At 47.1% G+C, this 14,402-nt stretch overlaps 1 protein-coding gene across 1 annotated transcript in view; it reads right to left on the bottom strand.

The window, feature by feature from the left end:
- LOC138253554 (ciliary microtubule inner protein 2B-like) overlaps positions 1-14,402 on the bottom strand; it is a 128,805-nt gene that overhangs the window by 36,285 nt on the left and 78,118 nt on the right. Inside the window, exon 3 of the mRNA XM_069205795.1 lies at positions 12,778-13,010. Within this exon, the coding sequence (XP_069061896.1) occupies positions 12,778-13,010 (233 nt within the window). The remainder of the gene's footprint in view (positions 1-12,777; positions 13,011-14,402) is intronic.

Genomic DNA, 14,402 nt, shown 5'->3' with positions numbered 1-14,402 from the left:
GGAAGAAAGCTGGCCGCCACTTGTGTTCTCATATGTTGTATATGTATTTTGCATGATATGTCAGACTCCTTACAATTACGCTTGCTGCAGTGTCTCAGGATACAAATTGCCATGGTCTTAGTTGTACTTAGCGCACACTGTGAAAACCATGTGGTACTGCTTCGAGCACGAGGCTAGGTTCGGCTTCATTGAACTGTGGTTTCCCTGTTGACATAAAGTCACCTAGTACCATTAAGTACGAGCCAAGAATGGAGAAGTCTTGTGCAGGACAAGAAAAATTGAAGTCATTGGGGCATTAGAGTCTACATAGGAATGACATAAAGGCTGGACATTTGGCAGGAACCAGTGGATGCTACCTGGTTAGAAAGCAACACCTACGGCCAAAGCACACACAGGCTCCCCTTTTCCCACCCTCCGGATCCAACCTGCATCCCATTGGTGCTGTCTTTATGGTTTGCTGCTACTGCAGGTGGTCTCAGTTATGGTGCGAGAGGCTGCGGTACTGCTAGCAGACTCAGCCAAGGCGAGGAACCACATACGTCAAACAGCAGCTCTCGCTGCCACCCCAGGATACGACTTCAGCAGAAAGAAGATCTACACAGCACCAAACAAGTCACTCATGCACAATCCTTCACTTCCTAAAGGCTGACATTGCAGTACAGCGCTTCTGACGCTCGATCATGGATGACATCAGAGTTGAGTGAATGGAGAGCATGTAATGCTTATGTTGATACCATGACACAGGTGGAGATCCCATCCTTCGATGCCCCTGTGACCCGCCTAAAGAACCATCTGCACAAGACTCACTGCGCTGCTGTAAATTCAGCTGCAACATTTGCGGTCACTCCCAGCTTCCCCCTCAAAGTGCAGGTGTTGTCAAGGCGCTAAAAATGCATGATTATTGCATTTTAGTACGGTGATGTTGATCACCACAATAAAATGAGTTAGTCTAATGCCTGAAACGTGGCACTTAACAGGGATGTTATTGTTAATAAATAATGCTGTGATAGTGGATTAATCTAGTTATTAGAATTTGGATACATAAATAAAGGTAAGATAAATAAAAATAAATTGTTTGCATAACACCTGCCTGAACTCCACTGCAGAAAATTATAAACCGACAGTTCTACTAGAATTTAGCTTTTCTATCTCCTTTAATGTTTTTCTGTTCTTGAGGGATTTATTAAAATTTCTACTTATTTCTATTGTTTTCTTCATTCTTTCATTTTTTTATCCACTCAAAAAACATCCACTTTATCTCATCTCAAACTACAAATTGGAAAATAAAAGACTGGCAAAAGTGGAAAGACAACCACAACATTTACAGACTTATTTTTTGAGGTTTAAGTACCACCAAATGGCATAAGAACTAAGAGGTTGACACAATCAGGTATTCTTGGGGTCATTGAAAACACTTGTGTTTTAAGGAGCCTCTTTGCTGGCATTACTGAGCGAACAACCCCTTCTCATGGCCAGCTTTAGCACTGGTAGTATCCGGTGCAACAAACCTTTTTGGCACCCCCCACCCCATGACCTCCTCAGATTCTCTCACTACCACCTGGCAGAAGTGGCCCTCACCTCTCCAAAGCCCCTCCCTCGCATACATTTCATTTGTTTCAAAGTGCTGGTAAAGGCAGGCTTTATTTATTTACCCAGCTATCCACATAAAATACAGAATGTTTCTTTGCAGCAGGCATATGAACCTTCAGCGCTACTTTATGGCGAGTCAAAACTGCCATTAGACAAAACCCCAATCTCCCCCTCTAGCAGCTTCACTAATCACAAGAGGTATCATGACATTTTTATTGCTGTCTAAAAACTGGACACAAGGAACTCTACAGCAGGTGCTTTTAAATCGTAAGTTATAGCTAAACACAGCACCCCCGCTCCTCTGAATCACAATCAAATGACAAACGTTGAGGGTTTCTTGGCAGGAAAGGCAGTACAATTATGGAAGTGCTGGTCATGTTCATTTGCTGTAGTTGTGAACATTCAGTATCACGATGTGAGTTCAAAATCTCTTCCTTGGTGTTTCTGTTTATTATTTTGAGCTATACTGAAATAATGGAACTGTGTGTATTAATATATCTATTTCTATACCAAACGTTTAATGCAAAGTCAATTACCTAAAAAGTGGAGGACACAGCCCAAGGGTTTAGACGAAGGGCCCCTAGGTTGACCAATTTCTATGTCCCAGGTTTCTCATTGGTGCTCCCTCTTGTGAAGATAGAAGAAGCCCCCCATTCTGTGTTAGTGTAGGTCTGTAGTTTTACTCACAAACCGTGTTTGTGTTTGCTAAAATGAGAGGCAGGGCCTCTTGAACACTCCATGTCTCATCCAAATACTATATTGTTGACTGTCTATCTAAACACAAGCTGTTTGGTGTCCTCATTCTTTCAGTGAACAAAAACTTTGTTATGGGTAAAAATGTATCTAGGGAGGGTTGTTTAATGTATATATGTTCAGGCTCCCACCACATATGACGTGTAAAGACCTTAATCAGGTGAAGGTTGACATGTTTCTGGTAATTTCAGCAATTTGTTCCGGATTTGAGAACCATTATTTAGAGATGTTGTCTCCAGATACACAGCACCCTAAATAAAATCAGTGCAAACCAGTTCAGTAGTGCCCGATCTCATTTCGTATGTATACATCTACATGTTTTAAATATTCCCCAAATAAATACCTATACCCTGGTGTTTTGCACTAATACCTGTTATATCTAGACTGTGCTTTAAGTGAAAATAGTTATTGGACTCTGCATTTCGAATCAACAGTCAGTAAGGCCTGGCTTCTATCATAATTCTGTACGATAAGAAATAAGTGTTTAGTTTTAGAAGAGTATTCTGTTTTGAACATATGTTATAGCTTCCTATCACGTAGCTCCATGTGTTACTTATGTGTACAATAATGCTGAATAATGAAAGAGGCTACACAGCCCCTGATATAAGCTTTGTAAGTATACCAAACCACAGTCAAGTTGGATGTTCACATACCAAACTGTATGAACTCACTTGTGTTCCCAGAGAAACCATATATGAGGTTGGATGTATGTAAAGTCCTTTGTGTCATAGCATTCTGTAGATAGGTCTACCATCCGTTCAAGCACAGCGTGGTTTGACACCTAAATTGGATAATTAAGTGAATCCTTTACCACCAGGCAAAGCTGTTACTAATACGAAAATAATATAATCTTGCACATGCCTGTATCTACCTGAATAAATGGTATAGGATAGCCCGTATTTTGACTGTCTCTCTCTCCCATAATGTTTCAACGCACAATCTCATTGCTACGCCACTTGTCAGATGTTGGAGAGTGTCCACCAGTCAGGAACAATGTAAAACTGTGAGGGAATATATCATTTTGTTACATTTTGCTGAAGCAGGGCTAGACTGATAGTATGTAATGTGGAAAAAGAAACCTAAAAGTGTTAGCAGGAAGTGTTACAGGGAGAAGAGAAGCAAAATAAGGATTATCATTGGGAAATATAAATGAGACACGAAGTAATATACTCATTACCTGATTCTGCATCCCTCCTAGCTATAATTTCAAAGGAATAGTTGTTAAGGAAATTAGCAGTGATCTAATCTGTGTTGCTACAAACAAGAAATATATCTCCCTATTCTAGGGATGTGCAAAACTGTAGAACTTGCCTTCTGCAAACTTCATGAAATTCCCTGGAACACTGCACCAGCACAACTGATTTAATAAATTGGGGCAGCAAAACCAAGAACACAGGTCTTGCTGATAAAATCATGTCAAGATGAAACTGATGTTTGCACATTTTTCTGACTAGTTTTATTAATGAGGAAGGTTGAAGGGCCTTATCAGATGGAGAGTTGTGCTTTGTTATGCTGCTAAGCGCATTGAATGTGTGACCTCTTCTTACTGCATGCTCTATTTGTAAAGGCAACATACTATTTGCAGATAGGTGCTGACTGTACATTTTGCAAATGATTCACATTAGATTTTTCATTCCATGCTGTATTTTCCCTGAGGATGGAAAACTATGGCCCTCATTATGACATTGGTGGTAAATCCCACTTACCGCCATGCTGACTGCCGCCAACTTACCGCGGCGGCGGCAGATATCCGTTCACCATATTATAACCACATACAACAATCCATCAGTATTCAGCCACATACACAAATCTGCCACACCAAAGGTCAGTGATAAACTGGCGGTATCAAAACCCACACCCTTACGCCAACAGAACAACGCCCATCACATTACCACCCACGAATCACCACGGCACATTCAACGGCTGTAAACCATTGGCGGTATATACCACCACGTTCAAAATGGACACACACAAACAAAACAACACCACATTGGACAATTCAAACAACACACACCTGAGACCCATACACACACCACACCCACACACCCACACCACTATAAAACACACACCCACATTACCCACAACCCTTTACTAATACAAACCATTGCCACCAGAAAGACAGCAAGACCACAGACACAACCAGAGCCACACACTATACACACCTATACACCACTCACGCACCCTACATCACACACCCCAACACATTTCCCAACACACCCTCACCTACACACCTCACACAACACCCCTGGCACCACAAAGACACCCCGCTTCACAGAGGAGGAGCTACAGATCATGGTGGAGGAAATCATCAGGGTAGAGCCACAGCTATTTGGAGCATAGGTGCAGCAGATATCAATAGCTAGGAAGATGGAGCTATTGCGGAGAATCGTGGACAGGGTCAACGCCGTGGACTAGGGATGACATCAGAAAGAGGTGGAATGACCTACGGGGGAAGGTAAGTTCCATTTCAGCAAGACACCAGCTCGCTGTACAGAGAACTGGCGGTGGAACCCCACCTCCTCCCCCACAACTAACAGCATGGGAGGAGCAAGTCTTAGCAATCCTGCATCCTGAGGGCCTGGCTGGAGTAGAAGGAAGACTGGGCTCTGGTAAGTCAACGCTCTACTACTACTAGCCCCCAGACCTGCATGCCATCACAAACCCCACCCTCAGTCCCATCACTCCACTACACCCCATACACCACACAGTCACATCTCACTCAACGCAATGCCAAGCCCTGCATGCACCAACAATGCATGGACACCACACACAGCCCTGCATGGACACTCATCACTAAAGCATGCACACCGTACAGAACTAGCAATCCCACCATGCACCAACATACACAAGTGAAAGCTGCCAGGGCAAATACAACCAAAGAGGCCAAGCCACGGATGCACAATATGTCAGACACAGAAACCATAAAAAATCACTTACATCCCCACAGGTACCCCAGAAAATGTCCGCGGAGAGGAGGTGCCAGCAATATCCAGTCCCCCAACTGAAGAGGCCCACAGTGATGACAGCAACTCTGGTCTTCAGGATCTGTATGACCAACCTGGCCCATCATGGACCTCTCGACAGCCGGTTACCCAGGCCTAGTCACACACCACCACAGTGCCTCTCCCATCAGGAAAGACCACTACAGCACCCACCCAGCGTACCCATAACTCTGTCCCCAGGACACGTCAATCAGCATTGTGTCCACCTCTACAGGGACCCCAGGCCACACCTCATTCCTAAGACAATCAGGGGCCTGGGGTCAGTGGCAGTGGGAACATGGTTAAGGGGACTGAGGCACAGGGTAACAGGGACACTGGGAGGACCGCTGTGAGCCAGGGGGAGGACAGGCCCATGGAACCGACTCTCCAGGAGGCACTTGCAGAGATCCTGGGAGCATATCAACATTCCAGGGACACGATGGGCCAGATCATGGACAATGTGCAGCCGAACAGGCGGCTGCAGGAGGGACAGTACCAGGGGATCAGGGAGGACTTGCAGGCCATCAACAACATCCTGATCTCCATAGCAGGGGTGCTGGCAGACATGGCCAATATTATGAGGGAGGCAGTGACATAACAGTGGGCCCCTGCCACTAGCCAGACATCTGAACAGCCTTCCACCTCCGCTACTGCTAGTGTGCAGGAGGCCCTGCCACAGGACACGCAGGCCACCAGCACCTCTGCCCCTGCAGAAGGAGAACCACCCCACAAATGTTCCCTGCAATCCAGACAGAAGCCAGATACACTTGCCAAGACCCCGCCAGGAAATTAGACTTTCCTGATTGTCACCCTTATGTCCCACTCTGTCACCCTGACCACCTTGAACTGCCATTACTCCCCTTCCTATGTCCCCTTAGAAAATGCACCTCTGCTACAAACAGACTGGAACAATAGCCTGGACTTTCCTCCATCATCACCCCATCCCATTGCACTTGCCTCTCAATATTTTAGCACTTCAGTAAACACCCTTGGAAAATAAAGAAGTTTGGAGTATGTCACATTTTTCAAGTATGTATTCATTTAAACAGGTACAAACATTGCAATTCAACTGTACTGAAAATGAGCATAGATTAATGACCTGTAGCTGGCTGCAGTGATCACACCAGGAGCTTATGTGAGGTCACCAACATCAGCAAAATGAATTGCCAGAGGGTATAGTAAGTGGGCATAGAAGTGGGAAATAACACCATGCCAGTGCCACAGAAATGTAAATAAATGTAATTGAAATGTGAAGTAACACTGTCTTACCTGTGTGTCATTGGAAGTATTGTCCGATCACTGATCTTTTGTTGTCCTCATCCTCATCCTCTGCCTCCTCACTGTCCACAGGGTCCACTACTGCCACATGGGCATCTCCAGCCTCCTCCTCCTGCAGAAAAGGCACATGGCATCTCAGGGCAAGGTTGTGCAACATGCAGCATGCCACTACTATCTGGCAGACCTTCTTGGGTGAGTAGCACAGGGATCCACCTGTTAGATGGAGGCACCAGAACCTGGCCTTCAGGAGGCCGAAGGTCCTTTCTATTATCCCTCTGGTTCACCCACGTGCCTCATTATAACGTTCTTCTGCCCTTGTCATGGCATTCCTCACAGGGGTCAGCAGCCGTGATAGGTGGGGGTAACCAAAGTCACCTGCAAATTTTAACATTTAGCCACACACTATCCCATATGGCCCACAACATACCCATACAGCAACATATACTGGGTGGGAATGAAGTCTCACTTATTAGCCACACCCTGTGCCTCTGTAGTTGGGACATCATATTTGGGATGGTGCTATTCCTCAGGACAAAGGCATCATGCACCGACCCAGGACACTTAGCATTGACGTGTGAGATGTACTGGTCCGCTAAGCACGCCATCTGTACATTCATAGAGTGGAAGCTCTTACGATTTCTGAACACCTGTTCATTCTGACGGGGGGGACAAATGCAATATGTGTTCCATCAATTGCCCCAATTATGTTGAGGATATGTCCCATTGCATAGAACTCGGCCTTCACTGTGGCCAAATCTTCAACCTGGGGAAATACAATGTATCTGCACATGTGTTTAATCAGGGCAGACAACACTCTTGTGAGCACTATTGAGAACATTGGCTGTGACATTCCTGCTGCCAAGCCCACTGTCACTTGGAAAGAAATATTTGCCAGGAAATGGAGCACTGATAGAACTTGCACAAGAGGGGGGATCCCACTGGGGTGACGGATAGCAGATATCAGGTCAGGCTCCAATTGGGCAACAGCTCTTTGATTGTGGCCCTGTCAAGTATATAGGTGAGGAGAATGTGCCTGTCCTCCATTGTTGCCAAGTCCACCAGGGGTCTGTACACCGGGATATGTCTCCATCTCCTATTCATCCTCAGCTGTAGCAATCTCTGGAGCAAAAGAGTGACGAGCCGGTCACAAAGTGAACAATGTAGATACAACAAAGCTTTGCATGCTGTTAACTTGTAATGGGTGAGTGTGATTTGTCCACTATGTCCTAATTTCACCAGTGATGCAGCAATTTTCCAGGGCTTGCACCCCCCCCCCCCCCGAAATGGCGTCTGCCTGTCCTCTGTGGAGGGACAGGTGGAAGTGAGGTAATTCCGCTGACATTGTGCGCCATTGTGGGAGACTGTCTGGAACCGTTGTGCAACTCCTCATTGGTTAACAGTGGGACCTTTGGATTACAGTGGCCAATGTTGATCAACGCCGGCAGTGAGGGTATGCGGGTATGCACGGCCATGGATGTGACTGCCATTTTCTATCTCATCCCTCACTTGCTACCTGATTACCTGATCTTCAACAGGAGAGGACCTACACTGCATGTGCTGATGTCACCTGTGTCTGGAACCTACCATGGCCTGTGTGACTGGGAAAAGAGCCCCAGCCCTCACTTTGGGGAAGTTGGAGAGACTGGTGGATGGGGTCCTACCCCAGTACGGACTACTGTATGGGCCTCCAGACCAACTGGTGAGTGCACTGTGGGCATGATGCATGTGGCATGAAGGCATGGAGTGGTGTGTGTGAAGACCTCATGTAAGGGGGGTGGTTGGATGTCCTCTGGGCAGCGTAGTGGTTGTGTGCTGGGCCATGTGTGTGTAAATGGTGATGTGAAGGGCTATAATGGGCCATAAGTGTAACAGGCAGAACTGTTTGACTAATTCCATTTTCCTGTGGGTATTGCCTCTGCAGGTCAGCACCCATCAAAAGAAGGGTATATGGCATGCCATCGGCAAGGACGTGAGGACCCTGGGGGTCTACGGCAGGTGGGGCACCCACTGTCGGAAACGGTGGGAATACCTAAGATGCTGGGCACGGAAGGCGGCGGAGGCCCAGCTGGAGATGGAGGAAGGGTGCCCATCAAACGCTGACCCCCCGATGGCCCGCATACTGGCGTTGGCCTATCCTGAGCTGGATGGGTGCTTGAGGGCACTGACCAAGTGTATCCTTTGTCTATCCCCCCCTTATTGTTTTGTCATCCTGTCCTTATGTGCATTAGCATCATCTGGTGGAGAAGCAGAGGCACCAGTGACGGAGGAAGCTGCATCCCACAGAACCCAGGAGGTAGAGTCCACCGATGTGAGGACACCATTGGGACAGAGGGCAAGGGGAGCACCACGGCGGAGACTGGAGGGGGCAGTCCTGATACAGATACCTTCTCCGAAGGAAGCTCCCTGGTGGTGGTGGACACCTCTGTGACCACCCCAGCTACAGGTACAGCTGCCACCCCCGTTCCAGCACCACCCTCCCAGCAGCCCCTCATCAAGTTGCCCATGCCTGATCACCCAGGAGGATGGGCATCTCCTTCGCCACAGGCACTTCAGGCCCTGCCCCCGTGAGCCTTGCTGCCCTGAGTGAGGAGGCTATTGACCACCTGAGATCCATCTCTGTAGGGCAGTCAACCATTGTGAATGCCATCCAGGGGCTGGCGGCCCAAATGCAACAAACCAATGCATTCCTGAAGGGCATTAACACTGGATTGGCAGCCCAACAGATATCGATACAGGCTCTGGCCTCCTCTCTGATGGCAGCCATTGTCCCTGTTTCCACCCTCCAACGTCCTCTTCTCAGTCCCATTCTCCTCAACCCCAACATACCCCAAGCCCACAGGCAGATGAGCATGCACACAAGACAACACACAAGAGTGGTATAGGCAAACACAAGCACCACACTTGATCCCACAGGCACTCACACAAACACCATCCAGATGCAGACACACCAATATCCACTATTTCCACTGTCTCCCCCTCCTCCTCCTCCACCTCCCTCCCAGGTCCATCTACACACATACCTGCATGCACTACATCACCATCCACTACCAGCATCATCACCACACCAAGCAGAACACACACCTCACTGGCAGACACCTCCACAACAGCCATGCACACGTCACCTGTGTCCTCTCCCACTGTGTCTGTCCCCCCCCCCCAAGGTACACAAACGCAAGCACTAAGACACCCAACAGCCATCCACCTCACAACAGCATCCAGCCCAAGCACCTGCACCCAAAATCAGCAGACAGACACAACCAAAAACCTTTCCCTGTTCCTCCACTCCCATTACTTCTCCCTCTTCCCGCCCCAATGTCCCTAAAAAACTGTTCCCAGCCAAGCACCTCAGCCACCCAGTCCACGGGCCCAGTCATCACCACACCCACTCGTGGTGGAAAAGGATCCAGGCCACATGCCTGAAGGTGAAGGAGCCTGCACCAGGCAGCCTCAATGGAAAGGAGCCTGCCTCAGCTGCCAGAAAGAGCAAGGAGCCTGCCCCAGCAGGCAAGAGGGGAAAGGAGCCTGCCCCAGCTGCCAGGAAGACAAAGGAGCCTGCAGCAGCTGTTAAGAACGGAAAGGAGCCTGCCCCAGCTGCCAGGAAAAGCAAGGAGCCTGCACCAGCAGGCAGGAAGAGCAAGGGGCCTGGGGCAAGAACTGTGACGGAGCCCCCAGCACCAAGCATGGTTGTGCAGCAATCCAAGGTTGCAGGGGATGGGCAGGAGCCTCCAGCAGCACCACCACCTCCAGTGAGCAGCAGTCTGAGGCTGCAGTGGATGGGCAGGAGCCTCCCCCCCAGCAGCAGCACCACACCTTCAGTGAGCAGCCGTCTGAGCCTCCCCCACCAGCAGCCCCACCACCTCCAGTGAGCAACCGTCTGAGGTTGCAGGAGATGGGCAGGAGCCTCCTCCCACCAGCAGCATCACCACCTCCAGTGAGGAGTGCAAGGCCACAGTCTCTCGAGTGGGCACAGGACATGTTGCCCCCTCCAGAACCAGTGGTCTTCTTCTATTTCCCGGATGAGGTGCCCCCCGTTACCCTGTCCCCCTGAGGTGCCTGCCTATTTACCAACTGATGCCCCTGCAGTTTTCTCTCCATGTTGAGGCAGGTGACATGTGTGGCCTTGGACTTTGGCCTGTGGCCATGTGACCTACGAACATTGTGAACTGGGCTATGTCACTTTTTCTGTACATATGTATATAACTATTACCTTGCCTAACTTATGTTTCTTGATGTGTTGCTCTCATTACATTCACTTTTTAAAAATTGTTTTGTCCTTGCATTATTCACCCAAGTTACGGGGTAAAAATGTTTTAGTAATGCAGCTGATTGTGTGTATAGTGTTGGGGAAGGGGGTGTGTGTTGCGTGTGTGTGTCACTCTCTTTTTCCTCCCTCCTTCCCTTTTGTGCTAGGTGTCTGTACTCACTGTCGTCATCTTTGCTGGCGCTGGTGTTTGTGGTGGAGCAGCACATAGAAGATCATGGGGAAGACATGCAGCTCGGGCTCCATGGCGGCGTGGTTGTTCCCTGTGTCTCCAATGGTAAGTTCTTTCCCTTCTGAGCTCAGTTTCCACAAGGTTTTTGATGTTGTTGGTACTGCCCCGGAAAAGGTGGCGGATTGCAGTGTCTTAATATGGTGGGAGGAACATTGACTTCCGCCTGGCTGTAGGCGGCTACAGCCCTTGCGGTCGGTGTGGTACATTAGCTGCCTATGAAAGATCTTTCCACCATGGTCATAATTTGGCGGTAGTTAGCGCCAGCCTGTTGGCGGTATTACCGCCACTTTAACACCAACCGCCAGGGTTGTAATGAGGGCCTATGTTCTTTTGTATGACTACTTGGCTGTGCTATTCTCTATGCCCACAGTAGTGATCAGTTTTTTGTTCTTCGATGTCAGGGGCGGCTCCTCCACTAGGGCAGAGGAGCACTGCTTCCTGCCAGCAGCAGCAGCTGCAAACCTTGAAAACTTTGTTCTTTATTTTCGTTTTGTTTTAAAGGGGCGAGCAACGGAGGTGACGAGCAGAGGGGGAGTGCAAAGCACTCCCCCTCATTTCACATGTATGTATGGCCGACTGTCTCAGGCCGGCCAAACACACATGCACAGTGTGCTCTCTTCAGCCTGGCAACACAGTTGCTGGGCTGGAAAGAGCCTGCACAGACTCCCAGTCTGCCTGGAAGCACCCGGGCTGGGCACTCCCAGCCAATCCTGATGCTGCTCTGAGCAGCGTTAGGATTGGCCGCAGGGCAGGCTGGGAGTCTGTGCCTGCCTGCAGCAGAGGAGCAGAGGAGTGGCGCGGCACAGAAGCAGAGAAGGTAAGTGTTTTTTTTTTATTTCATAAATGTAATGTTTATTTCCACCCCTCCCCTGCCCCGCGCGCGCGCAGCCCTTCCCCTTCCACACCCCCCCAGATGCTCCTGCGAAAGTCCTGCCAAGCATCCGTGTCAATGCCTTGGAGGTCTCAAATCACTAGCACATCTTCAAAAACATAAGTTGACATGACGAGAATAACAGGTACATTGTCTCCCAATTAATAATGGAGGAGCACCAAGAACGTGGTAAGTGTGAAGTTCTTATTATGGGAAACCATAGCATCCAGCCTAAAAGGAGGAATACAAACATTGATGTGCAGAAACAAATCTACTCAAGGCACCAAGGTATATTTTGGAAACTTTTCAATCAAGGTTTTGTTGACCCTGCATCTAGATGAAAATCAGTAGCACAGACCAGATATTTAATAAATGTATCAGTAACTGGACACAACATTGGATAAAGTAAATGCATACACCTAACAGTACAGGTCGCGCTTCCATTGCCTACCACTGACGGGCTGAGCTCGCATTCTAAAGAGTCAGCATAGTCCTAGCACGTTTACTCACAGAGAACTATGAGATCACTGAGCTTACAACTGAGAAAACGTCTGAGAAAACACCTGTTTCTCTGAGGCATTGCACATGAAGTGTTGGTGTGGGCTGTGTAGGACCAGCATTTAAAACATGACACATTTGTGAACAGACTAGGAAACAGTGTTGCAAAGCGGTCTGCATATAGGGTACAATAACTGAATCTAGTGTTGCTACACTGTCCTGGGGAAGCCATTTGATAAATTCCCTAGAGCAAGGTGATTTTTACAGCGTGGCTGGCATGTGATATAATGTTGCACAAAAAGAAGCAGTGTACCTTTGTTTATGTTTCGATCAGACACTTGCCGGGCGTAGGTGTTTATTTCCGGATGACCAAAAGTCTTGTTGATGAGTTGTCTGGGGCCCGGGAATGCACATTCATCTCCACTCACAGACAGAGTTAATTGAGGAGGCTTTGACTGTCCTGGTTCATGGGTGAGGGGCCTGTGTGTTGCATTGCCGTATGTATATCCAATCACACTTCGCAGCTTTGGAACATATCCTGTGAATCTGGGGATAAATTATAATTAATGTAAGATTGAGCTGATATCGCTTCATGAAAAAGTTTATTTCAACAAAATTGAGCGACTGCTAAATTCTAAATGAATGAAAGTGATAGAAGCCATTTCTGAAAAAAAGACAACGGATGGCAGAAGCAAGGATTATAAGTAATCCTCATTACGTTGATGCTTCCTTCCTCAACCCGATACTTACTTTATGAGGCTTATATCCTCTATTAATTTATGAACCACTACCTCTTAAAGCTGTTTTCCATGTCTATGACCATAGACAGTCCCTCTTTACAAATTCCAGCACCCCTTCCTTGGTACTGCCTGAAGTTTAAAGCTGTTATCAGACAGCTGATGAAGGTTCTTAGGAAGGTAGAGAGGGAGCATCGTAATTTCTTGGATGAAGACGAAGAATTAGAGTAATGAAGATTACTGTAAATAATCCAGAGATTACCTCCTCCCTACTCCCTGAGGGAATACCCAAATGTGCCTTCATCATGGTCTGAATAAAGACCCCTATAAGATGCACTAAAGATAAAGACAACCGTAAGCACCAGAAAAACAGAATTTTTTATTACCACCCCCTGAAGACAAAAACACACACACTTAAAATCATCAAGCCACATAGTCAAAATAGCCACACTGTAACCCTTTAGAGGGAGCATTGTTACCAAAACATAATTCTGATTCCCTAAACCACATTCAACCTATAAGGAGATACAAAGGAAGAGCAAGTAGCCCAGATAGCAGCCTTGCAAATGTCCACAGTATAAATACCTGCCCATTCCACCCAGGAAGTGGCCATACCCCTGTATAGTGAGCAAGTCTTGATCCTGGGGGATCTTTGCCAGACTCAAGTAAACCAAAGAGATGTTTTGATCCAGCTGCTTAGGGTAACCTTAAAAGGCGTACACCAATTATGTAAGTTCTAAAATTAATAAACAAACTTTCAGAATGTCATAAGTCTGCTGATCTCTGCAGGTAGACTCAAGTGCAATAGATGAATTAAAGAGTCAAAATCACAGTAGAAACTGGCATTCAGGGCTGGAAGAAATCTTTTGAAATCTTTATGAAGGCAGAAGTAATCTTTTGGATGAATTCTGGACCCAAAGATAAAACATTTCTATTTTCAAAAGTCTTATAGTACAGATGACAACAAAACAAATAACCCAAATTCCCAAATCTTTTTGCCGTGGTGATAGTCACTATGAAGAAGAAATTGAAAGTCAGGATTTTTCTGACACAATCAACAAAGTTTCTTTTTTTTTTTAAAGATGTTTTTTTTATTGAGTCAAATACAAGAACATTAACTTAACATTGCCAGGACAGAGATATGCAGTTGTGAATATATATGCATAAGGAATATTGTACTTGTAAATGCATATTTAAACAT

This window comes from Pleurodeles waltl, chromosome 1_2 (assembly GCF_031143425.1).
Source record: "Pleurodeles waltl isolate 20211129_DDA chromosome 1_2, aPleWal1.hap1.20221129, whole genome shotgun sequence".
NCBI lineage: Eukaryota > Metazoa > Chordata > Amphibia > Caudata > Salamandridae > Pleurodeles > Pleurodeles waltl.
Note: the sequence above shows the minus strand (reverse complement) of the source record. Positions and strands in the feature narration are given on the sequence as shown.